The sequence below is a fragment of the Mauremys mutica genome, chromosome 6 (assembly GCF_020497125.1).
Source record: "Mauremys mutica isolate MM-2020 ecotype Southern chromosome 6, ASM2049712v1, whole genome shotgun sequence".
NCBI lineage: Eukaryota > Metazoa > Chordata > Testudines > Geoemydidae > Mauremys > Mauremys mutica.
The window spans coordinates 42,936,652-42,963,309 of NC_059077.1; the positions used below are offsets into that span (position 1 = coordinate 42,936,652).

The 26,658-nt window shown below is 40.8% G+C and overlaps 1 protein-coding gene across 1 annotated transcript in view; it reads right to left on the reverse strand.

The window, feature by feature from the left end:
• Positions 1–26,658, reverse strand: part of SCAMP1 (secretory carrier membrane protein 1) — an 80,113-nt gene that overhangs the window by 25,669 nt on the left and 27,786 nt on the right. The window contains exons 2-6 of the mRNA XM_045022509.1: positions 24,505–24,582; positions 17,032–17,136; positions 16,620–16,731; positions 9,007–9,135; positions 2,636–2,795 (exon numbers count right to left, since the gene is read on the reverse strand). Coding sequence (XP_044878444.1) covers positions 2,636–2,795; positions 9,007–9,135; positions 16,620–16,731; positions 17,032–17,136; positions 24,505–24,582 — 584 coding nt within the window. The remainder of the gene's footprint in view (positions 1–2,635; positions 2,796–9,006; positions 9,136–16,619; positions 16,732–17,031; positions 17,137–24,504; positions 24,583–26,658) is intronic.

Here is a 26,658-nt window from a genome sequence, read left to right on the forward strand (position 1 = left end):
GACTAACAAGAATTTTAGTTATAAGCTAGGGACGCACCAGTTGCAAGTAACGGAGGAGGAGAAGGACCTAGGAGTCCTGGTTGATCGTAGGATGACTATGAGCAGGCAATGTGATGTGGCCGTTAAAAAAGCAAATGCGGTCTTGGGATGCATTAGGCGAGGTATTTCTAGTAGGGATAAGGAGGTGCTAGTCCCGTTATATAAGGCGTTGGTGAGACCTCATCTGGAGTATTGTGTGCAGTTTTGGTCTCCCATGTTTAAGAAGGATGAATTCAAACTGGAACGGGTACAAAGAAGGGCCACTAGAATGGTCTGAGGAATGGAAGGCCTGTCGTATGAAAGGAGACTTGAGGAGCTCGGTTTGTTTTCCCTAACCAAAAGAAGGATAAGAGGAGATATGATTGCACTCTTTAAATATATCAGAGGGATAAATACCAGGGAAGGAGAGGAATTATTTCAGCTCAGTGCTAATCTGGACACGAGGACAAACGGATATAAATTGTCAGTCAGGAAATTTAGGCTTGAAATTAGACGAAGGTTTCTAACTATCAGGGGAGTGCAATACTGGAACAGCCTACCGAGGGAAACAGTGGGGGCGAAGGACCTCCATGACTTTAAGATTAAGCTAGATAAGTTTATGGAGGAGATGGTATGATAGGATACCGGGCTTAGTCAATAGGTTAATTAAGTGCCACACTGGTAAATAGTACATGGGTCAATGATATGATATTCTTAACCTTTTTCCAGAGGGTATGGCTGGAGAGTCTTGCCCGCATGCTCGGGGTTCAGCTGACCGCCATATTTGGGGTCGGGAAGGAATTTTCCTCCAGGGTAGATTGGCTGTGGCCCTGGAGGTTTTTCGCCTTCCTCCGAAGCATGGGGCAGGGGTCGCTTGCTAAAGGAGTGGGGGGATAGGCTTATGTGGCCTGCATCTTGCAGGAGGTCAGACTAGATGATCATATTGGTCCCTTCTGATCTTGAATTCTATGATTCTATGAACATATAATGGGTTCAGTGTTAATCAATCTTAAGTTTCCAGCTAAATTTGCTTTTTAGTTAACCACATCATCCCTTGAACAACATCTATGGAAAGCTATGCTGTTGGTTAAAAGGAAAATATACAGAACACAGCAGCTGCCCAAGTTATTGAAATATAGGACTGAAAGAAGAGGATTTTAAAGTTTAAGTCAGTAAAAATATAATCCTTCATTATGATATGAATAGCGTAAGCACTAAAGAATTTCAGAAAAAGTGCCCGCTCACATACTTGCACAAAACAAACTGTGAATTAAAACCAATTTAGTTATCTCAGTGTAAGTTTGTGTGCAGACCAGGCCTTAAATCAAGGTGTACTTGCTGAGAACAAGGCTTGTTAAGTTGGTGCTTGTTGGAAACGGACCACTGAAAAAAATTTAATCATGAACATTCAGAGTCAGAATGCAACTGTGATAGTAACTGCTCCTTAATTCATGTACATGAGAGGGGAAAAAAGAACAAAGTGTGAGAGCTATAGTTAAAACTTTACATTTTTCCTTTGGCCACTTCACTGTTTTGTAGAAAAATAAAAAGAAAATCCCACAGACCATTTGAGCCCCCAAGAGAACCTTGTATATATAATCAAGATATCAAAACCTTTACCCAATTTGTAATTATTTGCTATAGCATTTCTTTTTGTATTAGGATTTAACGCACTATTGATCAAAGTTCAAATTAAATCCATTGCTAAGCTCTCAAGAGTAAACAAAACTCAAAAAAGTTTATTTCACACACAGTGTTAGTTGTATACAGAGCTCTAAAATATTTAACTGTGACACTACTTTTTGAAAGACATGACTCAGTTTGATTACTGATTAATTTACTATATCACATTAGAGTGCTAAATTTCTTAAACTAAAAGATAAAATCTTATTCCCCATTTTAATTTGATTAATGTACATCAATCATGAATACGGATTTGCAGACTGACGCATTCTGTCAATTAACCACAACAAATAAGAGTTACCAGTGTAATTCTAACACCATCAAATGATATTCACTGAATGTGCTTACTGAGAAGATAGCTCAACTGCTTTTTACAATCAATGTATTAGGATGAAAATAAAAAAAGAAAATAAGCTGCACTTAATATTTTTAGTAACATCTCATGTTGTTGCAGACACAGAATGGCAGTTCATTTGTCAGGTATGATAACTTAAATCTATTTTATGAAGCTCATTTAGAAACTTCACATTTAGTCAGCACTTTCCATTTTGAAATTTTAAATATTATACTTATTCAGAACTGGTGATGATTTTAGAGGTGATAAGATAGAAGCTTGGTGAGAATTTTCTGATATTTGAAGTCCAGCTAACACCACCATGACATCCATTCCCTACCAATATCAGTGCTATATCAGTAGTTATATACATTTTAAAAAATGGCATTCCTAATAATTAGCTTCTTAAGCTAGCCTTTCATCATCTGTTTATGCTTTGGATACAGCAAGTGGATTAATATGACTTGCCTCTTCCAATAATAAATAATAATAATTCAGGTTAATATGGCAAACTAAGTTGAGTAAAGTTCTACTTAAAGATGAATACATTTCAAAATGCATAATGTGCATTAAAAACATTCAAAACCAGACTGGCGTTACCTGAAGGCTCCATAAAGTGGTCTGTACCAGCAGACAAATGAACAAGGAGTAAAAAGCAAGAACCAGAGGATACTCAATCCAAAATCAACCCCTCGTGCAGGTTCAACACAAAACCAGGCCAAACATCCAAAGATATTTAGAAACAGTGTCACTGCATGGACTGTAGAACAAAAAAATAGTTTGTATTAACCTGAGTTTATGCAATAAATATTTCAATTGTTGAAGTATTACCTAAATAAATGTAAAAGCTTAAACAAAATACATCCACATCGCTCTTATATCAACATCTTATCTCTGTAATAGACTAATCTGCTAGTTTCATACTCCTATCTGATGTAATGATGAGGCTCCCAGTGTAGTTAAGTACTGAGCAAGTAAATTCAAGATTTTTAGAAAAAATAAAATGTAGTATACAGTTGGGGGGGAGGGGAGGAGATAATCAAGATTTCATGAAAATAAAACATATTAACCTGAGGCATTGTATATCAAGATTTCCAGCAAGTACTGATTTACAGCATCAAAGAGTTAAATAGAAAGATAAAGTTATCTCAGCTGCAGTTGCTGACACTCCTGCTACAATAATTACTGGATACAAATCTTGGCAAATACCTTCTTATATACTGTTTAATTATTTTATCTGAAAGTCAGACCAGTAAATATGTACAAGAACATAATGCTACCCTATTATTAGATATACAGAAGGCCTGTACTGTTCATGTCTTTTTTAAAAGCTTCTTAAAGTATACAAAGTAGTCTGTATTTAGCAAGTGACATTTTCTCATTTGAAAAGAAAAGAATTACAAAACAAAAATTCTTTTAACACAAATGTCATGCTATTGCTCAAATGAAATATAGCAAATTAGTAACCTAACACAAAAGTATTTCAAACTGAAACAAAACTATGAGAACTAATTCTATAAAAGCATAAATACATAATGTATGTTCTAATAGTTCTTATAACAAGAACAAACAAGAAATATCTGTCACTTTTACTAATACTCAGAAATATAGTTCTCAGCCTATTTTAGTTAGTACATGCCTATGGCCCATCAGGTATGAGATATCAAAACAGCTATTAGAGGTTAGCTTTTTTTCTAAAGTTTGTTAAAGAATTTAAACCAACATTATTAATTAATAATAAGAATTAATGAAAATGCATAGAGATTTTTCAGAGCAGAGAAGAAACAGCAGAAGCAAGAGATACTGGAACTCTTACTCTCCAGGTTGTCTGAGGATAAGAACATTACAGTCTGCATTATCAGCCTCCAGAGGGTAGATGAAGACATGTCCATGCCTCTCTTTTTAGCATTCCCCAGTGGCCAAATCAGGAACAATTTTGCCAACACAAGGGAGACACTGGCCTTGGGGACGCAGGGCAAAGTGCAGTAATTATGACTGTGTGAGATGGGAGAGACATCAGGCAATCCATCTCTGGCAGCTAAATTAGGGTGACTAGTAAATTTAAGCTCTGGATAACAGTTTTAAGCACCTTTCACCCTACTTACTCCTTCAAATCCAGACCTGGTAAGCAGTTACCGAAAGATCACCACCACCTTCCAAAGCAACATAATCTAACCCTCCTACCTCCCAAAAGGCACTCTTATTCCCAAGTAAGAGCGTCTACACTGACAGTTATATCGGTATACCTATTGCAGTTAAAATTCAGAGTTTAGTTTACACTGGTATAACTTTTCCATGTAGATATGCTCTTACTGATCCTAGTCTAGTTCTTAGCAGACATGCATCCCCCATTGTAATTAATAATATCTTATAGCTGTTTTAACCCTGAGCTCCCTCAAACACGGAGGCCCGTTGGTGGGAAAACTTGCTCTGCTGCTGCCTGTGCTACACCTACTTTGTGGATAAACTGATGGTTTCATTTTGCAAAACTACCCATCGGATATCTCTGATTAAAAGAAATTCATCTACAGCAGTTTTTGTAATAACCTCTGCTTGAACAGTCTAAAATTTACCATTATTATTCTGGAGAAAGAAGGGCCATTGCCAGAGTACACTATACAAAGAATAAGATTTTCCTTTCTCCCTCAGCCCAATCGGACAGTCTACATCTGTTATTAGTAGTACATAAAGAATAGTGCTCAGTGCCGCTCACTCCTGAAATCACTCCTTAAAATGGGGACTCCTCACTTATACCAAAATCTGTTTTGTTTTTCAAATGCATTTAAATTTACCTTGTGATTTTAACAGCGTACCCAAAACCTACTAGTTTCAAGGCAAAGGCATAAAATGTCCTTGAAAGTGAAGATGGAATGACTGCCTGCTACCTAATTCAGCAAGTGGCAGGGTCCATGAGGACTGTCAGAGGAGAAGAAAAATGTGGGGAAGGAGTTTTCAGATCTTAGAGAGAGTAGATTTCTTTCCAGGAATTGTTTGTCTTGATGTTCTCTTTTCCTATTCTACAACAGTGGATTAGGGAAGAGACAGTGAATACAGCAAACAATATCCTGCATGAGGTGAAGCTACTTTACTGTGCCACTAGCAGGAAATTGAGAAGTAGATAACCCCAGCTGATAGTGATATGTAGGAAAAGCAGAGAGCCTATCTGGTTGCCACCCTGGAAATGAATGCTTAAGTATTCACTGCTCATAGACAAGCTAAGAAAGCCTGTTCACACACTGAGAACCACAACCTTGGACTCACATAGCGGCTTCAGCTGTTGCCCCCAGTTGTTTTGGCCTTCGAAACTCTTCAGAACAAGACTGAGAAACTTAACATCAACAGATGAAGCCTTTTGTTATGGGGCAGAATGGATTCACTCTGACAGAAGAATGGATTACTTCAGGTAGAATTCAGTTCACCTTGTAAATTAAGCCTGGAAAATGCTGAAAAACCATCTTTCCATAAAGATGTGCAGGTATGGCAGATTACAAATGTTTATGCTCACCCACTCTCCTGACTGAGCCCACTGAAAGAAGGCAGGCCCTCTTAATAAAGGGAGCAAACCGGAAAGGCTGTTCTTAGGGAGGAATCTGAATCTACAGGATGAAGTGCTGGTCTTCTTGAATCTTGTCAGGAAGAAGTTTGAAACATCCTGGAGCCAGCAAGACAGTGCAACAACACCCCTGATGCGACACCAGGTCATGAAAATCATCCAGAACATACAATGCTCTCCAGACACATGTGACCTCAGCAAAGAAACCATGCTTGAAGAAACGGTGCTGTTCAATTCACATGCAGCCAGCCTCAGATTAAGGAAGTTGGAAGAGCACAAGCCCTTGAGACAGTAGATGCTGGGTCTCAGCAAGCGTCCACAGAGATGCGGGGAGGAGAGAAGGGTTTATTAGTAAGATCATCAGGTCTGAAAACCAGCAGCACAAGTGCCACCACAGAGCAAGCAAATATAAGAGGTTTGTCCTACTTGCCATTCCTCAATCTCCTAGGCAGAAGAGGGAAACAGCATCCCAATTCCCCACTCCAACTTTATATAAAGCATCATAAAAGGAGGATACAGGAGTTGAACATCCAAGAATACAAACATGGAAGCTTGGCAAACACCATCAAGATAATCAACCCAAAAGAGCGTGCCTCAGACTCTGGTAAACAACCTTGAAAACTAAGATCAAGACTCCCTTCTCCCAATATAGTTTGTGACTGAACCAATCTGCAAGGATGTTATTGTGGCCCACCAGGTACGGGTCCTTGGGAAACCAAGACAGGCTTCCACCCAAATTCTCAGGAAGCATGGCCTCTGAAAAATGGGGGAGTGCTAAGAAAATTCCCCTGGTGGTTGACAGAAGCCACCACTGTTCTATTATTTTAACTTACAAGAACATGGGAGTTCAGGGAAAGAAAAGCCCTCTAGTTTAGCGAGGCACAACCCAACAGATGAACATAACAGAGACCGCTAAATGGAAAGGGAGGGTTGCAAAGGCCAGAGATACATTCATGCCCATGGAACTAAACCCACACAGGCTGTTAAGTGTACTAGCATCTTTGGACTGCTCCTTTCAGGGAAGGGGTAGAGATTCTGTACTAACAGATACGGACTGAAGCTAATGAAGCATCTGCAAACAGGTATTCAGGACCACACCCAAACAGGGAAGTTTCTTGTAAGGAGTAAAGTAGGACTAGGTCCAGTTTAATCAGAAAACCAAATTGAGACATATACCAGAGCACCCTGTCCTGCATACTAGCAGTTGGAGGACTGAGGGTCCCTGAATGAAGATAACATTGAGTTACAGATAAAGATGGAGGTTGGCAACCAAGTCAGTTAACATCTTCAGAAAACAGCCTGTCACTGAGGAAACAGCAAGGGTCAAGGTGTTAAACTGAAAGGTGTTACTCAGGGCAACATGCAGACAATGACATGGAAAGGTGTGTCTCTAAAATCTATCAAACAGAAACAGACACCTGAAAACAGACTGGAGGACTATTCTGGCCTTAGAAGAGGCTGGGCAGCTGCCAAGGAGCTGAACTTATCAGAACTGGGGCTGGCTGCCATTATGTCCAGGGGCCCCTGGACCTTGTGAACGCAGAGAAGTTTCTGAAGAGCTGGGTAAGCTGTGAAAAAGCATCACAAGCTGAGGAAGGATGATAAATACCAAACAAGCAGGCAGGCAGCTTGCTAAGGCAATGAGTACCCCAGAGGGGAAACCTCATCACTCTTGTGAAGTGGAGACCAAACCACCTAGGCATCCTCCTAAGTAGCATGTGTCACAGAGTCTAATCAAATGGCCAGCCTCAGTTGAGGCCCACCACATAGGGTAGGGAGCACTGAGAGATTAGGCTTCCACCCATTTCCCCTGTCCTTAAGCAGACTCCTCAGGTTCCCGACTTTTGGCCTTACTCTTTTCTCTCCTTTCTTTTTCTCATCCCCTTTTTCTTCCATAGTGTGCCTGCAAGACAAAGAAAAGGAATGAGAGGCCAAACTAAGGAAAACACAAGAAAGCCAAGTTAAAGCTTCCATCTTCCAAAGTGAAGAGAAAGGAGGTGTGGTTGAAATTAATATAATCGGGGCAGGCCTTCAGAACTCTGTCTCCTTGCTTCCAGTTGTTGACATTATAATGCTGTCTGTTCCTTAATCCACTGCTTTAGGATGAGAGGAGAGAGAGAAAAATACAGTGTTATTATAATTCCCATTTTGTTTTCCCTACCCTCCCCAAGCGTGAAGTTTGACATTTTTAGAAATCAACCCCATAAATGGCTGGAGTTAGAAACTAATGCTGATACCATTTGAAATACTGAATTCCAAGCTTACAGACTGGATATGGATCTTAAAGCTATATCATACTTATCAGAGTGACTAGTTTTGCATTTTACAATTTTTTTTTGTTTTTATAAAGAGTGGTGGATCCAATAATGAATATAACAAGTTGTGGACATCAAACTAGAGTAATTTTCCTGGTTAAATACTGAAAGTTGACTACTTCTGATTCATACATGGAGTTCAAGTTAAAAAAAAGATTACCAAATAAATAGGTAAAGGTGTCCAGATTTGCTCAAACTGTAACCCTATTGGAAAAGTGAGAGGAGCCTGAAACCCACATCTGTGTCTAACAAGGAAAATGCCAGCACATGAACACGATAGTTGTGGTGTAAACATACCATATCCAAGCAGCCACAAGCAACTGGAGAAGATGACATTGATCACAGCACAATGTACATTAAGATCTTGTATTACATTTTCCCACTGGTTGCCGGCAAGCTGCTATGATCAAGACAGAGCAGTGTATTTTGAAATAGTTCAGACTAAGCACAAAGCCTGCAGAGACTAGGCTTTGAGTACCTCTGGTATAGACAGGATAGTTTAATGTAGACTATATTCTTTTGTTTATTTACACTATAGTATTTATCTTTTTAAAGAGACTAAATCAACATTTAATTGTAGGCAAATTATTGTACAAGTATAAAGTGAACAATCACAAGGCTATAAATTCTAAATGTGGCTGAGTGGCTAGAGCACTAAACTGGGTCTCAAGAGACTTGAGTTCTATTCCTGGCTCTGCCACTGGCCTGCTGGTTGACTGGAGACAGGCCACTTCACCTACCTCAGTTTCCCCATCTGTAAAATGACACTTAGATCCAATAGATAAAAGGAGGTATTGATGAAAATCACTGCAAAAGACCTAGGTATTATTACTATATTTAATTTGAAATTTTAGGAAAACTTTTTTTTTGGTTAAACTTCCACTTATGTATAAAAAACACAATTAGAATTAAGGAAGTCAACATTTGGAGATTAGTTTGATTAGTCTTAATACTGAAGTTATCCTTAGCCATAAAAAAGATTTCATTTCAACATCTCACTTTACATTGGCGTAAAAAAAAATATATATTTTGAAATGCAGATGTTGACTAGGTCAAAATAATAAAATGTACCGACCATTAGGGTTCAGTAATTTTTTACTTACACATCCACAAGTAGTACATAATCTTTACTGTCTTCTGGAATTCTACAGGAATGTCTACAGAAAAATCCTGGTAGAAACAAGGACCCACTGGAAAATTCCCAGGCAGAGGAGGCCAATTATTTTTCCTGCCTGCAAGTAAAAAATAAAATAAAATAAAATAAATAAAAATACAGTTTATAATACAATTTTATTATTTTCTTCTCTCTGCATATTAGAAAGAGATTTGCCTATTAAATTTGAACTGCTTTGTTCTCAAATTGCCTTATACATAGGACTCCTGCAGACCTAATAACTTGAACTAAAAAAACAGTCTACCAATCCACTCTATGAAGATGACAAACAGCAGAGCTAACTGATAATGGAATGCAGCTGGACCAAAGAAAGAGCGGGGTCTTCACTGGTCTGTGCAGGTGACAGATGGGTCTCATGAAACAACAAGAAAACAGAAAAGTTCCCCAACTACTTCAGGTAAAAGAAGCAGGAGCAAGCAGAACAGAAGCCCTCAAAATTCCATGGATCTACAACTTAAGTGTACATGTCTCCTCCTGTGGTCCATACTCAGCAGGGTCCTGTAGAAGGTTGGCAAATGAAGAGCATCATAGCATCAGATCGACTGAGATGGCTGTGGGGTACCTGGATTTGGTAAACAAGTCCCTGTCTCTTTCTCTCAGACTCCCATTAAATCTAGATCTGTGAACAAAAGGCCCAGTACTTCATGTGGATCTAGCACAGTTTGCGGTCTTAACTTTGCTGAATAAAGCAGGGTGGATGAAAATCAATAATTTGTTGTTTTTATTTTATAAGACTTATTAAATTTAAAACATTTTATTTCAATAATATACATTTTTCTTTTTAAAAATGAAATTAAATTTGAAATTATGATAGCCTATCCAATTTACTATAATCTATTAAAACATTTAAATTAAATAAAAAATAATATTCAAGCAATACATGTTTGCTGTCAAGGTTTTAGAGACTGTAAAACCACTGAACTGGTAGAAGTCACTGATTGGCTAAGTACGTGAACCAAATTTCTGTTTATGTGCTAAACCAGCTTTTGACAGCAACAATCCATTCTGTAGGTTCAGAGAGAATATTTTCTTCTTTTCAGCAAACTCAACTAGTTCCAGCCAACGACTAGTTCATTAAAATTGGGATTTAGAAAAGTAGGAAAGCTTGTTTTCTCTTTTCAATCTATGAATAAAAATGAGGTATGAGAGGATGAGATCTACTAGTTTTAAGAACCTGAATGACATGGTGACCAGAAACATTCAAGTCAATCCTTCCTTTTTTACTTATGTATCCGGAATATTTAAGATAGTCTTATTTAACCATTAAAAAGTATTTTAAAATACTGTTTTTGTGGATTTTTAATTAAATTCCAATTTCCGTCCAAATGCAGCTTGACAAAAACATCACACGTAAAACATTAATCATATAATAAATAGGAAATGCATCAATCACCATCTTCTAACACAATAAAAATGTAAAAATTAAGAATCTGAATAAGAATGTTATGCTACATAACTGCTTAAATAAATATGTTTAGAATAGATATAGTGTATCTTCCTGGTTAGGAAAAAAGTACCACCAAATTTAGTGTAGAGGCTACAGTTAGTTGTAAATTAACATATTTTAATGATTATACCAACCAATAGCAATCCACCTTTCTTTAGGGAAATAACTAAAAAATGCAAAACAAAATTAAAATCAATGCTTCAGATCAAAGATTCATGTTAGCTGATTTAAATCATGATTCAAATCAATCCACTCGCTAAGTGCACAAGCCTGAAGAAGAGGGGCTTATCAAGTAGTGATCTCTTCTGTGGTGCAGTCAAGAAAGCAATACACATCAAAGGCCTACCACTCTAAGGTTTGGAGAACCTTTGTGAACTTGTGTGACAAAATGAGGATACTGCTCATCTAAGACATGGCACCAGTCATCCTGGATTTCCTGCAAGCTGGTCTAGTCATGGGCTAGAGCAGCGTTTCTCGCATGCGGCCACCAATGGATTTTTTTGTGGCCTTGACAGCCTCCCAAGCATGAGTGGAGATGTGGGGAGGGGAGAAGAAGCTGTAGCCCCTCCCTGAAGCTCCCAGCTGTTGCTCCTGAATAGCTGTTACCAAGGGCAGTGAGATGCACTATCTCGGTGTTTGTGCTGGCACTGGCAGCAAGGGTGGGCACCCTGCACACAGCCTCCTCGGGGGCTCCAGGCAGCACCTCTGGAGACACTAGGCCGGTGTGCGCAATGCCGGGGTACAGGGAGCCTGGGACTCTGCAGGTGGCCGCTGAATGCCCAACCCATCTTCTCCCGGGTGGGCTCTTGCTGAAGGACCATGGAAGGCAGGGACAGAGAAAGGGGTTGGCGCTTCCCCCTCCTGGGGCCACACTCGCTGTTTACAGTTGCTGTAGCTACTGGAGCAGCTCAATGGCTCCCGGCTGCTGCAGGGCTTGGCAGCTCCACAGCAGGGCAAGGGACTCCTGCTCCATGACATGCTCCTAGCACAAGAATAGGAGCAAAGTCAGGGTAGAATTGTTGTACAGACCAACAAAACGCAAAAGAAACAACAACAAAGCAAAAGAACATGCAAAGCACCTTACTTGTGTTACTGTTGTGTTAGGGTCCAGTAAAGAATTGAGACAACTGTACATTATTTTTATTATTGAGTCTTGCAAAAAAGCCCTACATAAATAAATTACTACGGCTGTCAATTAATCGCAGTTAACTCACGTGATTAACTCAAAAAATGTATTGCGATGAATCATACCGTTAAACAATAGAATGCCAATTGAAATTTATTAAATATTTTTGGATGTTTTGTACATTTTCAAATATATTATTTCAATTACAACACAGAATACAACGTGTACAGCTCTCACTTTGTATTTATTTTTATTACAAATATTTGCACTGTAAAAAACAAAAGAAATAGTGTATTTCAATTGTGTTGTAATTGAAATCAATATATTTGAAAATGTACAAAACATCCAAAAAATATTTAAATAAATGGTATTCTATTATTGTTTAATCGCTTGACAGCCCTATAGATTACAGTGCTTTGCATGTGTATATTTATGTGTTTTTTCTAAAGTAATTAAGTATTTTAGGAAAAATTGTCAGAGCAGCAGGGCCAGCAAGAGCTGGTGGCCACACATTGAGGCCACCAAAAAAACACCCCAAGGCTAGAATCTCAGTTCTATTAGAGTTCAGGCTGTAGCAGCTCTTGTGCTCAGAGGTTCAAACAAACAGTTTCAATAGCATGTTACCCTAATCAGAGGTGTCAACTTCCTAATGTGCCGGGGGTGGGTGGGAGGGTACTTAACATGGCTCGCCCCCACTCCAGCCCTTCCCCTAAGGCCCCGCCCCCACCCTGCCTCCGAGCATGCCCTACTCTTGCTCCTCCCTTTCCCCCCCAAGGCATCCTTACACACTGCAGAAAAGCGGATTGTGGCAGACAGGAGGCACTGGGGGGTAGGGGCTCATCAGCGAGGCTGCCAGCGGGTGGGAAGTGCTGGGGGGATGGAGAGGAGCTAATTGAGCATGGGGCTGCCGACTGGTGCTCAGCACCCACCATTTTTCCCACCCATGCATGCTCCAGCCCCAGAGCACCCACAGAATCAGCGCTTATGACCTGAGTTTCCTGAAGGCTATAGATAAGCTGAGACTGGCAAATAGTTACCCGATTTCCACAGGGACTTGAAACATTATCATTAGTTATAATTTGTATTACTATGGCATCTAGGACACCTAGTCATGGACCAGGACCCAACTGTGGTTGGTGCAGTACGAAAAGGGACTTACAATTTAAGTATGCGACAAAAGAAAAACAGATTGATACAGACAAATAGATGGAGTACAAGGATACGAGACTGTAGTGGTGAGCATAACAGACATGCCAACAGCCTAACCATTTTCAAGTTTTTTGTAGGCGTCACAGCAAAAGGAGAGTTTTGAGGAGCTATATGGAGGACGATAATGAGGTAGCTCAGGAAGTGCCTCCTAAGTACATGAGTAAGCATGAGAGAAAACAAAAAGGTGCTTGCTTGAAAATGTAGTAAGTGGGCAATGGATTCTAGCCTCCTGGTATGTGTCGACCCCTCAGTACAAATTAGAGATGATAGGCAGAGTGGAGACTGACCGTGTGTACACTCTGTACTTCAAAGCAGCACCCTAAAACCTCCCATATTCACTACTGTAATATAATTATGGTATGTTTTATACAAAGTATGCCTTGTGAGGTATCATTTTAAAGTCTTGATCCGCTGCTCCTGCGTACAGGCACCCCCCTCCCCCCCCACACAGTTCCCACTGGCCGGAAACAGGGAACTGTGGCCAATGGGAGCTTCAGGGGAGATACCCGGAGGCATGGCAAGGGCAGCACACACAGAGTCCTCTGCCCTCCCTCCTACACCCCAACCCCCTTCCGAGCCCCCTCATGCCCCCCACACTCCTCCTCTGCCCCAATCCCTTGCCCTGAGCCCCTTCCTGCATACAGCACTCCCTCCCACACCCTGCACTACCTCTTGCACCCCAACCCCTTACCCCAGCCCTGCATACAATTTCCCTACCCAGATGTGGCTCTTGGCCCAAAATGTTTGCCCACCCTTGATTTAGTGAGAAGAGGAGAGTTGCAAAGTTTTCCTGGAAATCCACTACTGTATAATTTTTCACTATTATAAGATCACACTGTAGGCTCGTGCTCTGCCAGAATCCTGGCCCGAGACACTGACTGCCTTTCACCTGAACCTAGAAATCATCCTACCCACATTTGGCCCCAACGCCAAGACTCTGACAGAGAAGGCTACATTATCTAGAAGTACACAAAGCCCTATAGATTTGAACAGGAAGGAAGGCATAGTTTGGATAGTCTCAGATACTTCAATCCTGCACCAGAATTTAAAGGTCAAGTTGTCTCTTAATTCACCATATCTAGATGGATTAGAGAACAGATTAATTTCCTGTTGCAATATAAATCTCTAATCAACAGAATCTTTTAAATCTCATCTTTCCTGTTTTGAACACAGATTTACAAGACTAGCTAATAGGCTTCTGCCGACACTTTTGTCAAGCATTACAGCATAGGATTGCTACTGTGACCTTTTGCAGAAGGTGATGCAAATTATAATACCACCCATAGTAAAAAAATAAACTGCTTTGGAAAGTCCCAGGTATCAGTACAAAAGACCCAAGAATGAGGGAAATATTTTCTAATTAATTTTCTTACTTTGAAATAATCTATACCAATTCAGACCCTTATTCTGTAAAATTTAGGTGCCTGCCTTTTTTATTTCTGAGAGTTTTAATGCAGAGTCACCGACATGTTCAGATTTTTCATAAGTACTCAAATTGTTAATGACTATTAAATAATAATGTCTGAATTTTTTTATTTGGTACAGCTTTCAAAATATTCAGCTGAGGACTGCAAGATGACTAGAGGGCATACAAGAGGGTCTCACATCCCACAAGAGGTTTCTGTCTCCAACTACTGGTTGGAAAGACATACAATCCAAGATCCAGTCTTGACGGGCAAGGTTGCATTTTTCAATTAAGTTCTCTTAGCTAATACATGTTAGCTTCCCCAAGGCTAAAACAAGGCCAGCTAACAAAGCTTCAAATGTGTTCACCTGCATCTTAATTGCACTTTTCAATATCATTAAGCTAAATCCAGTGAGCTTTACACACTGACAAACACACACCCAATATACTCATCAAAATATACTCCAAGCATCTGGACTAGTACAGAAGAGATTAGTAAAGAAAATTAACAGGTAAGGAAATTTTCTCCTTCACTTGTGTCACATAATTCCCAATCTGCCATGCCTCTCATACCCAAATGATAAAACCTAACCTTTCCCCTTTTGATCCTTAGGGACTAATCTTTTCTCTTTCCAGTGATCCAAAAGAAGCCTTCAGATTCCTCATATTTCTCAGAACCCTTGGTGCTCACTGCTGCAACATAAGAGAGGCATAGTAAGAAACAACAGGTCCCAGGCATCCTGAAGCATGTCTGGGATCTCAAAGTTCCCTGTTCCTTAAGATGCAGTAGAAACGAATAAGACTGTTCCTACGGACTAGAAATGACAAGCTGAGGGAATAAGACATATCAGACCATCAGTAAAATTTATCTGTGAAGAGGATGAAGGGCAATAGGTGGAGGGGAAATTTTGAAGACTGCATACAAACTAATGAATAAAGAAAACAATCGGAGGGAGAGGGGGAAGATAGACGACTAGCAGAAAAAAAAAGACTAGATTATCAAAAAAGTAAAGGTGATTATAGAAGGAAAATTTATCTGCAATTATTTTTCTTTACTAAAAAATAGCAGATCCCCAACTACTGGGTCCTTGATTCCAACAAGTGACTGACAGGAAATTCCCCAAATATTTGAATTCTCAAGTCATTAAGCCAGCTGAGCCAACTCAGTTTGTACAGTGGCCTGTTGTGCTTCCAAATGACAGTTTATTTTCTGAGCACTTGGAAAATCCTGCCAGCCAAACGCTAAGGGCCCAGACCAGGTGCCAGAATCCTACCTTATGCAAAAAAAATAAAGTCACACAAATTCAACATTTTGTGTTTGTTGTTTTTTTCTTGTTTCAGCCTGAACTTTCTTTTAAAGCAGACCATTCCCACATCCGAACTTTCCAGCACAATGTCCAGATTACAACTTGCCATTTTTATACCATGCTCCTCAGTAGCAGGTTTCTGCAATTAAAAATGTGCACTAGAAACACTAATTTTGCTGTGCATCATATTTACTAAAAAGCAAAACTAAAGACAAGTGCACTGATCGTGAATTTAAAAAAAAAAATCAAGCTTGTCTGAACTTTTTTTTAACCCATTGTTACAATTAACACTCAAGATAATTATAAATAAAAAAAATCAGCGAAAAAAGTTATTTTCACTTTTTTTTCCCCCCCAGTTTGCATACTCTTCACATTGATAACATATCATCAGTTTTACTGTGTCAGCTCTTCAATGAAGGAAACACAACTACCTCCATGTTTGTATAGTGACTAGCATAATGAGATCCTCATCAGGGACTCCAGGCACTACCAGTAATTGATAATTATCAGAACATTTCAATTATTTGTGGGGATCTCCCACCCAGCAAAATAGGACAGGAAAAATATCAAAAATAGGAGAATTATTGTACAATGACAAATATTGGCAGAAAAGGAATCAGGCAGGTGTAGTATATGAGACTATTTTTAATTATATTTTAAAAATTTGAACGGTTTCAAGTAGTTAATGTTACTTTAATTTAAACCAAGAATAAAAACCAATAGTTAATACAGTTCCTCTGTTGGTTTCATTATAGCTGGTTGTGTTCTGGGTGCAGGTGCAATAGACATATATACTGATTCAACAAAACGTTACATTACACATTTGCACTACAGAAGTTCACCTCAAAAACTAAGTGTGTGATTTTTTTTATGCAGTCTTCTGAAAGGAATAGATTTCTTTTCCTGAATGAGATCCTAAAAATAAATACTTCAGACCTTTGTTTTAAACAGGCAAGCAGAAAACAGAAGTAGTTTCTCAGAGACACTCAGAATTTCAGAGTTTTAAAACTTAAATCTCTAATAAAACAATTAAGATTGTGATGCATACCACCCTGTCGATTGAGATTCTGCATTTCCCTTTCTCTGCGATCTAGTTCTGCTGCTTTTCTTTCTAATTCTTCTTGGCGTTTAAGCAGCTCAGCCTGGGCCAATGCATGCTCCTGAGGAAAAACAAGCACCGTTAGATATCAACAAATGCACAAACTTGGAATTTTTGTTCTTTCATATATGTTCTTCAATTATGTTGCATTCTCAGTCATGAATCAAGATAGACCTGCTATTTTAATTAATGAATGCAACAACTTGTACCTAATTACAGCAAGTATTTCTGTAAAGCATAGCACTGATTATGGAAAGTAATGCTGCTTTATAAAATTAACATTGGCCTAAAAGAGTACTTTTATATATGCAATTAGAATTTCTTTTGCAATTAGCCTATTCCCAAAATGTTATATACAAACCTTTGCTATTTGTGTGTAAGCAGGAGGTTCCTCTGTTGGTTTCATTATAGCTGGTTGTGTACTGGGTGCAGGTGCATTAGGTATTTTCACATTTCCTGGTGGAGGCTAAGAAAAGAAAGTTAAAATTATAAGAAGACACTTTCACAAACAGATTACACTATGGAAGACTAAGAGATTATCTACTGTACTATTTTTTTTTAAAGGACATAATAGATAACTAAAAATTCTGTGGTAAGCTGCCTGCAGTAACACTGATCTTTAGGAAAAAATAATTCCTTCTATGATAAAATATTATTTATACAGTACATTACTTGCCAGAGATGCAACACAGCATTTTATAAATAATTGTACACACAACACAGGAGTTTAAACCGATTCAGATATGACCTGGGGTGAGTGTAATTATCAGTTATGGGAAGCCCAGGAATTAGAAGTGACCTATTTATATAATAAATAAATAGGACAAGGACTATTTAACAGTGATCTCTAGGACTTTTCCTAGCACAGACTTATGTCATCTATTGAATAATTAGTAAGGTAATATACGCTCCTATTCAATTTTTCAAATCTGAAGATAATTGTTCAGAGTCTATTTTTAATATCTCCATTAATATTTGCTTTTACAACTTATGAATTTCAGGCATTATAAGCACTTTTCAATTATCTGCATGAAGGACTGGTTACAGTTTGCTTCTAATGGTTACAAAATAAGCTTTTTTGGTTGTGCTATTCCTCTCTCACTAATTTCAATATCCCTCCCTCTTCCTCTTTATCCTCTATGCACTGCAGAAATAATACCTTCATATTTTCCCAGATTTCTGACAAAGATGGGACTTGAACTGACACTACCTGGATAGGTTAAGGTCAAAGGACTACAGTTTATCCTCTGGAGCTATCCCACAGCAGTGAAAATTTTAATGCTGGAAACCTTTTGGATCCTCCTTCTGCATATGTGCAGTGTAATCCTTTTACAACAGAACCTCTGAGTTAAACACCAGAATTACAAATTGACCAGTCAACCATACACATTATTTGGAGCTGGAAGTACATAATCAGGCAGTAGCAGAGACAAAAAGAAAAAGCAAATACATTGCTGCTGCCACACATTGAGCAGATATTTTCAAAGAACTAGCCACAATGACCCCAACATCTGTTTCTTGAGTGGTAACAGCTAATTCAGACCCCATCATTTGTAGGTATTGTTGGGATTATGGGTTTTCAATGTACATTACTTTGCATTTATCAACACTACTAAACTGTCAACCTTCAGAAAAAGCTAATACCCAACTCTTTTCATCAGTATCTCAAAGAACTATAGAAAGGAAGGTAAGGATTATCATCTCCATTTTACACATGGGGAAGCTGAGGCACAAAAAAGTTGAAATGACTTGCCCAAGATCACCCAGCGGGCTAATAGAAGAGATGGGATTAGAACCTAGGTCTCTCACATCCCAGTCCATGCTCTATGCACTAGACCAAACTGCTTTTCCTCAGACTCCACAACAGTGCCCTTTTGAGTCCAAACCATAATTCTGATTCCTAAACTCATATCAGTTCTGGTGCCCAAAATTCAAGAAGGTTGTTAATAAATTGGAGACGGTTCAGAGAAGAACCATGAAAATGATTAAAAGATTAGAAAACATGTCTTCTAGTGATAGACAGAGAGCTCAATCCTTTTAGCTTAACATAGAGAAGGCTAAGGATGACTTGATTACAGTCTGTAAGAATCTACGTAGGGAACAAATATTTAATAATAGGCTATTCAATCTAGCAGAGAAAGGTATAACGCAATCCAGTGCTGGAAGTTGAAGCTAGACAAATTCAGACAGGAAATAAAGTGTACATTTTTGTCAGGGAGCATACTTAACCAGTGGAACAATTTACCAAGGGTCGTGGGGAATTCTCCATCCATGACAATTCCTAAATCAAGATTGAATGTTTTTCTGAAAGATATGGTCTAGGAATTATTCTGGGGAAGTTTTATGGCCTGTGTTATACCAGAGATCAGACTAGATGATCACAATGGTCCCTTCTGGCCTTGGTATCTATGAACCTTCTATGGATCATATCTGAATACAGTAGCCAAGAGAACTAGAAAAAAAACTCAGATATTTCTCTGATCTCTCCCACTGGTGCAAGCCTCACTGAGTTTACTCTTTTACTATATAAAGTTTGAGATTATGTGTAGTAAAATATTACAAATAATAAACTAAATACAGTTAATATTCTAATCTGATAACTGAACATTATAAGGGACTCACCTCATGGGATCCATGAGGTATATTAAGTATCAAAGCTTGTTTGCAAGCATTGATTAAAAATAACCTTGTGTAAACACTCCAAGAGTAATTGACTTTTTTGCCACTTCCTGTATAAATTAGCACATAAGAAATCAATTCTCTCTCTAGCTTACAAGCACTCCTACACATATCTCTAAATAGACTTTACATTTACATTCAAATTTAACTACTCTGAACGCATTCCTATTCTTTAACTGAAGCAGGTCACCTGGCCTAAGAGTGGTAAGGGTGTCTATTTAAATTCAATAATACTCTGTTGGCATTATAGTGAGGCGGCCTGGCTCCCAGCCGCACCTGAGAGGGCCGAGCCAGAACAGCCGCCAAAGTGGGCGGAGTCACCGCCACCTGTCCCCGCCCCCCGGAAGTCAAGGGGCGGGACAGGAAGTATAAAGGCCCGGCCCCAGCGGTCAGTTGACCGCTGGCCGCTGGAGAGGACAGACGCTAGTGCCCGAGCTCCTGCTGGGCTGAGCCTTCCCCGAGCCCAGTACCCTGAGGAGGACTGGCCGAGCCTTCCCCGAGCCCGGTACCCTGAGGAGGACTGGCCAAGCCTTCCCCGAGCCCGGTACCCTGAGGAGCTGCCTGAGCGAGGGTCCTGAGGAGCAGCCCGACCTACCCGGCGCTCAGTACCCTGAGGAGCCCATGGTGTGGGACACAGCGGAGGACGCTGGGGATGTACAGGTACCAATGGAGGGGGAGATTGGAAGTGGCCCGGGGATAGCCGACCCCGGTCTGACTGCAGCAGACCCCGAGCCAATGTCAGTGTGTTGCGGCCAGGATCCCCATTGACCCAGCAGCAGACTGACTGCCGCTGTTAGGGCCCCGGGCTGGGACACAGTGGAGTGGGTGGGCCTGTGTCCCCCCTGCCATCCCACTTACAGGTGGCAGTCTCCCCCTCACACCAACGCTCAGATGTAGGAGCCTGGACTTACCTTAGTACTGTTTGTTGCCCTGCCCTGACCTAGGGCTTGGGCTTTAAATACTGAACTGTTTACTCAGCCTCGCGTAGTGAGGCGGCCTGGCTCCCAGCCGCACCTGAGAGGGCCGAGCCCCCACACCGGACCCTTACAGGCATGACAAATTATACAAATGTTATCAAAATATAAAGAGAAACCTCAAGAATATGTGATTGGAAGGTACAAACTGACCAAGATTGTTATTTGTATTACATTAACACCTAAAAGCCAAACGAAGATCAAAACATCGTGTGCACAGTACCCATTCATAAAAGAGTTCCTGCCTCAAAGAGTCTATAATTGAAATATTGTAGTCTAGACGTGACTTCTGTTTGCATGGTACTTTATGTACCCTAGTCTACAGCTCTAGTTTAAGGTCACTAATTCTAGTCTTGGCAAGGCTGCAATAACTGCACATTTTACTGTCATGAGGTTGTATGCTAGTACAATACAGCTGAGCAGGTATCTTTAAGACTATAGCTTGTGGCTTTTAATTTGTTCTTATCTTGCATATTTGGTGCTCAAACATCTACTATCTTGATCATTGTTCAGTTTAGGAAGAGGATATCTGCTCTACTGGACAGTAGGTTATTGTCAACATGAGCTATTTAACATTTGCAGAAAAAACTGATAATCTTTACTTGTTAGGGAAGGGATGTTCAAGGGAAACAATGTAGAGGGAAAGGATAAGGAAGAGCTAGATCTGTTCCAGAGTCATTGTTGCTGAAGTGTGTGCGCACGCAAAATATTTGTTTGCAGAACTGTGCATTTATTGTCTCTTGGGTTTTCATACCAGTTAAGAGAAAAAGAAACAGTTCATAACAAAACCTAGAAAAAATGGCTTTCCCCCCCCAAGACCATCTGCTCCAACAGCATTTGTCCAAAGACAGACACACAACAACTCAAACAACGAAAACTCACAGGAGCAACACACAGGCTCCAGTTGGCAAACTGCGGCAACAGCAGAGGCATCAGTTTTGAAAACAGAAAGTGAGCATATGAACACAAAACCATTGAGGTTCACAGACATTCAGTAAGTGGCAGAGTATTCCCTATTTGTCAGGCTGTGTAACCGGACCTCCATCCTAGAGATCCATTAGTTTTGTTAAATGAGTTTTCATTTATATTATATTATATTATATTATATTTTATTTGGATTGGAGTTATCATAGAATATCAGGGTTGGAAGGGACCTCAGGAGGTCATCTAGTCCAACCCCCTGGTCAAAGCAGGACCAATTGCCAACTAAATCATCCCAGCCAGGGCTTTGTCAAGCCTGACCTTAAAAACCTCTAAGGAAGGAGATTCTACCACCTCCCTGGGTAACCCATTCCAGTGCTTCACCACTCTGAGTGAAAAAGTTTTTCCTAATATCCAACCTAAAGAAATTGAACTCACAATCCTGGGTTTAGCAGGCCAATGCTCAAACCACTGAGCTATCCCTCCTCCCCTGAAATTTACTAGCAGCTTCTAGATTCATTGACTACCATGTAACCTCCTATAACCTTGATTAACGTCATATGACAGGGCCAAAAACAGGGCCAAGTGTCTTACCAAAACACCCAAACACCACATTTTTATCACAGGCATCTATTAAGCATTTTATTTTACTGGTGTTTAGTGGAAGTCCTGAAGCTAGGAAAGATTTAACTTTGCTTGTTAGGCATCATATAGACTGAAAAGGGCGGGACTGAAAAAATGCCTGTTTTATTCTTTTATGCCAAGCATAAAAATGTAATTTAATAGAGCTAATTGAACTTTTAATTAACAAAAAAGAAGTGGCCCTTTTTTCCTAAATGGAAGTTTTCATAAAGTTTTTTGGTTAAGAACTCTCAGCTTATTTTTGTTTGTTTAAAAAAAAATGCTGAAACTAGAAAGTTTCTGCCAAATATGTACAATTTATTTTTCGAAAGATCTCTACAATCTAAACTGGTTTAATTGATGTAGGGCTTGAGGGAAAACCAGAGACCAGGACATAGCAAAGAGGCTTCCTGGAAAAGTAGTGCAGGCTGAGGGACAGAGGAAGAGAAGACTCTCCCTGAATGTAAACTGGCTCTTTTAATCCCCCACAGCTCTTCTTAAATCTAAAGTGAAACCCTGATTCTAATTAAGTCTATCAGCATATCCCAACTGAGAGTGCCACTGTGGTGTCTTTCACCACTAACCAGAAATTAAGAAATCTTTCTGAATAGAAAACAATGAACTCAGATTTCTAACTGAAATTTTCTGGGACTTGATTTAGTAAGGACATCTGTGGTTATACACTGCCATGATAGCTATACAAGATACATTTCTTCATAGCTTCCTACTATAATGAAGCTGAGCATGTTTGTTACTTGCCTTTAGCAAGAAAACCTGTCAAGGAAAAAGTCCCTCCAAATAAATGCTGCTGCTGTTGCATTTCAGGTATAACATCTGTATAAGAATTAGTTTTAAATAAAGTATTCATAAACATCGGCATCTCACAGATCCTAAAATGAACAACTGTGCTAACATCTGTCACTAAACTCAAACTTTCCCTCTCCCTTCGCACCACCACCCACCACAAAAAAAGGACGCTACTCTAATTTTGTTATATGACTGGCATCTAGGATGAGGCCCATCTAGATACAAGTTCTCATATGCCCAATTTAGGGCTATTTTAGCTCCTCCCCTCGATAGAACAGATTCAGAAGTTAAAGTGCATTTTATAATCATACAAATTTACAGCAACTGCATAGCTATAGCTCCGGAATTCTCAAAGAGGAAGAATGAGAAAACTACAGATAGCTATATTCATTTTGCATATTTTCCTGTACAGTAACTCCTCTTAAAGTTGTCCCGCTTAATGTTGTTTTGTTGTTACGTTGCTGATCAATTAGGGAACATACTCATCTAAAGTTCTGCAATGCTCCACTCTTATGTTGTTTGGCTGCCTGCTTTCTCTACAGCTGGCAGCCTCCCTACGGCCCCCCGCCCGCTGGCAGACCCCGCAGATCAGCACCTTCCCTCTCCTCCTCCTGCCTCCTGCCTGTGGCAATCAGCTGGGTTGCAGCCTTTTGGAGGCAGGAGGGAAGGGGGAGACTCGGCACGCAGGCTCCCCCTCCCTCCCCTGCCTCCCAAATACCACAAGCCAGCTGATTGCCCTGGGCAGGAGGGAGGGGGGAGAAGTGAGGACTCTGTGCACCTCCCCTCTCCCTTCCCTGCCTCCTGTCAGTGGCAATCAGCTGGCTTGCGGCATTTTGGAGGGAGGAGGAGCGAGGACTCAGCAGGCTCTCCCTCCCAACTAAACACAGCAAGCCAGCTGATTGCCCCGGGCAGGAGGGAAGAGCGAAGACTCGGCACTCCTCCCCCTCCCTCCCCTGCCTCCCGACGCAGCAATCAGCTGGCTTGCGGTGTTTAGAAGGGAGGGGAGAAGAACCAGGATGCAGCATGCGAAGTAAAGGGGGAGGAGGTGGGGGGGAGAAGAGGCGGGTCAAGGGTGGGGACTTGGGGGAAGGGGTGGAGTGGGCAGGCTGAAGGTTGAGCCCCCCTGCCCTTGGTGCTTGCAGAGTAGGGGAAGCTGCCCTGGAACCTACCCCTCCCATTTACGTTAATTCTTATGGGGAAATTGGATTCGCTTAACATCGTTTCACTTAAAGTCGCATTTTTCAGGAATATAACTACAACATTAAGTGAGGAGTTACTGTAGTAATCTATATGGACCTGCAGCAAGACTGCTATTCCAATTCCTGGCTTCGCAAACAGACCATCAAAACTGTCTGACAGTAATACAAGATAGATGAATATCAACCAGAGAATAAGATGTTAAATTTTATTTACAATTTAAGTCATATTTTAACCTAGTGCACAAAGTCATTATACCACAGAATTTCCTTTAAATAGTATTTTAAACTTGCCATTTTTTGTTATGACAAGTTGTATAATATTGCTTTTACATGTCAGCAATATCGAGCAGTTCTCTGCAGTCACACCGACATGTGTGCGCACACTGATTCTTTCCAGGTAATTTTTGAATAGCCATGATAAGACAAACTAGCAACAAGTCACGTGCTTAAGTCCCACTGAAGTCCACCCACATGACAAATCCACCACATGTCATTAAGGGCCTATCTTCTATTTTCCCTCATTTCCTTCACATTCCTAAGAGTGCACCTTCCAAACTTTCTGTAAAGCAGTTTTCCAAAGAACGCTCAAAAAAATAATAAGAGCATATTCAAGAAATAAACTAATGTGCTTACTGTTCTGGAATCTGAGAAAGGATTGTACTCGTCTAATCCCGGTGGAACATTTCTTGTCACTTGTGTAACTGAAGGATCCTAGAAAAGAAAACTTATGTAAAAGGTGTGCATGCATACTAAAACTAGTGACAATGCCTATACAAAGAGTCGAGACTTTCATCATGTTAAATTTGGTTAGCGCTATACAACTGCTTTCCCGATCATATACTTTTTGAGCCACCACCATGTTCTCACATCAGCTTTCATATAAACTGCTCTGCTATACATTTCATGAGCTGACAATATTAAAGAAATTATTTAGGAAAAAAGATAAGGAGAGCCTGACTGTTAATCTGGTTTTACTTACGATCTTTCCCCATAAGAACATAAGAAAGGCTGTACCGGGTCAGACCAAAGGTCCATCTAGCCCAGTATCTGTCTACCGACAGTGGCCAATGCCAGGTGCCCCTGAGGGAGTGAACCTAACAGGCAATGATCAAGTGATCTCTCTCCTGCCATCCATCCCCATCCTCTGACGAACAGAGGCTAGGGACACCATTCTTACCCATCCTGGCTAATAGCCATTTATGGACTTAGCCACCATGAATTTATCCAGTCCCCTTTTAAACATTGTTATAGTCCTAGCCTTCACAACCTCCTCAGGTAAGGAGTTCCACAAGTTGACTGTGCGCTGCGTGAAGAAGAACTTCCTTTTATTTGTTTTAAACCTGCTGCCTATTAATTTCATTTGGTGACCCCAACATCTCTCTTACGGTCCAAGTGTTCCATTCATTTCAGTAGAAAGTTAATTAGACTTACACAATACCACAAAAGGGTACTGATGTATTTCTTCTCTAGATAAATATCCATTTGTATATAGGTAATAAAACCTATGCATGCCATATCCAGGATAAGACAACAGCATTGGTGCATTCGGTAAGAGCTAATGCAGGGGTCTCAAAACATGCAGCCTGCGGCTCGCATCCCCCCGGCCTACCTCCAGCCCAGGGGTGGGCAAACTACAGCTGCAGGATTGCCCCCCTCGAGCCCTGCACCGCTCCCTGAAGCGGCTGGCATCACGTCACTGTGGCTGGGTGGAGCAGAGGGCTCCATCCGTGTGTTGCCCTGGCTTCCAGGCACCGCCCCCCCACAGCGCCCATTGGCCGGGAATGGGGAACTGTGGCCAATGGGAGCTTCGGGGGAGGTACCTGTAGGCGCAGCAAGCAGCATGCGGAGCCCTGCGTCCCCCTCCCCCAGGGGCCGCAGGGACATGGTTCCAGCTACTTCCCAGAGCGGGAGCCTGCCCTGGCCCTGGTGTGCGCCACTGCCACCCTAGAGCCCAAAGCCCTCCTGCACCCCACCTCCGAGCCCCCTGCCTGCACCCCTACGCCCTACTGCACCCCAACTCCCTGCACTGAGCCCCCTGGCTGCACCTCAACCCCCCTTCCCTGAGCTCCCTTGCCTGCACCCCAACCCCCTGCTCTGAGCCGCCTGTCGCATCCCGCACCCTGAGCCCCCTGCTGCACCTCAACTCCCTGTCCTGAGCACCCGCCACACCCCTCATGCATCCTCTGTGGTCAGGGAGAGGGCAGAGTTGGGGTGGGGACTTCAGGGAAGGGGTTGGATTGGGGGCAGGGAAGGGGGCAGCGAGGGATGGTGGTGTCAGTGATGTGGCCCTAGGGCCAATGAACTAGCCCTCATGGTCATTTGAGTTTGAGACCTCTGGGCTAACGGAATGGACACACAGTGTAAATTTAGCCTGAAATTTACAATTTTGTAACTTTATAAATTTTAACCAAACAGAGGTGTTTCTACACTTTTTTTAGTTCACTGCTCAATCTGAGAGAAATGAATAAAGTAAACATGAAAAGTGAATTTGTATTTCTAACATGTTCATGTATTAGTAACAGCTAAAAAATTCTTTACCGATATGATTTAAGTCAATGTCTCTAAAAAAAAAAAAGACTCAGGACCAGACAATCACTAGTGCACAGAAAGTACCTGAAGCTTCCTTTGCAAAAATATAATCTGATAGTTCCACAGCAAAGCTGGTTTTCATTTTTGTCAAAACAAGAAAAGCCCTAAATATATCTGCTATTCCTAAATCTAAACCACATCATTCCATCCTGATCTTCTTATAACACTCAATTGACATGAGCTAAAAGCTGCTCTCTA